Here is a 1222-nt window from a genome sequence, read left to right on the forward strand (position 1 = left end):
GCAAGCGGTCGAAGTTCAAGACATCAAAAGAATCTCCATGAGGAGACAGAGAGACGAGACAGTGACGGCACCGGAGATCCTCCCGGGTTGTCTCAGCATTCCAGCTATCTTCCTACAGCTCAGACCATTCCACAGAGAGACAGGGGGGAAGGACAGAGCGCAGAGGCTCATTCTTCTCGAAGGAATGAAGACATAGCAACAAAGGGAGCACGAATCGCGGCAGATCAAGGAAAAGGAGGAGGAAAAGAAGGTGGGGCTTTCTCATCTTCTTCGTCGTCTGTAGGAAGTGCAGATACCCCGACGTCACATCATTCATATCATCCATACCAAAAGAATAAGCCCTATCGATGCCAGTCTACTTCTTCTTCTTCTGCTCCTCCTCCAGGGACGATGAATCGTCAGCCTTCTGTTTCTTCTCATCCTCCTTATTCTCGGACGAATACGAAGAATGCCTCGGCATCATCGTCATCCTCATTATCGCCATTTCCTCCCCCTCCTCCCCCTCCCCCTCCTCTTCCTCCTCCTTTGTCTGTGAATGATCATTCTCTCTCTCGTAGTGAAGATACTACCCACGCTTCTTCTTCTTCTTCAGGTGTATATACAGCTCAGCGTCATCCAATGGGTGAAGAGATTGGACGAGGAGAAACAGAGGGAGATCACGATCCAGTCATGAGGCAACAACGACGGAAATCGACAGGAGGAGGAGGAGGAGGTGTCTCACGGGAAGAAGGACTGACCCGCTTCTCTCATTCTTATCATCCTACAGATGAATCTTCTCTCTCTTCTTCTTCTACTACTACTACCGCTGCTCTTTCAAACACCCTCAACACTTCTTCTTCTTCATCTTTCTCAGGAGGGAATGAAGTGAGCAGGGATCCAGACGCCTCTTCTTCTTCTGCTTGTACATACAACAGCTTCGTCACTCCTTCGTTCCACAGCCATAGTGGGGTGGGTCAGTCAAGCGGCGTCACTGTAGGAAATGCTTCGTCTATCTCTCTCTCTTCTTCTTCTCTTCAAGGGAGTGAGAAGAAAAGAAGACTTCTCGGAGACACCGGAGAAGGAGACGGGGGAGAGGGGGGCGAAGGAATTTTGATAAGAAAGCAAAGCATGAGACAAGAGAAGAAGAATGGCCCATCTTCTGGAGGATCAGCAGCAGAAGGAACATCTGCTGCGACGATACGTTCCTCCTCCTCTTCATCTTCTTCATCTTCTTCTTCCTCCT

At 49.5% G+C, this 1222-nt stretch overlaps 1 protein-coding gene across 1 annotated transcript in view; it reads left to right on the forward strand.

The window, feature by feature from the left end:
• Positions 1–1222, forward strand: part of CSUI_002955 (uncharacterized protein) — an 11556-nt gene that overhangs the window by 9511 nt on the left and 823 nt on the right. Inside the window, exon 1 of the mRNA XM_068063153.1 lies at positions 1–1222. This exon is cut by the window's left edge and continues 9511 nt beyond it; it is cut by the window's right edge and continues 823 nt beyond it. Coding sequence (XP_067924874.1) covers positions 1–196 — 196 coding nt within the window. The 3' untranslated portion in view covers positions 197–1222.

The sequence above is a fragment of the Cystoisospora suis genome, assembly GCF_002600585.1.
Source record: "Cystoisospora suis strain Wien I chromosome Unknown contig_1241, whole genome shotgun sequence".
Classification (NCBI taxonomy): domain Eukaryota; phylum Apicomplexa; class Conoidasida; order Eucoccidiorida; family Sarcocystidae; genus Cystoisospora; species Cystoisospora suis.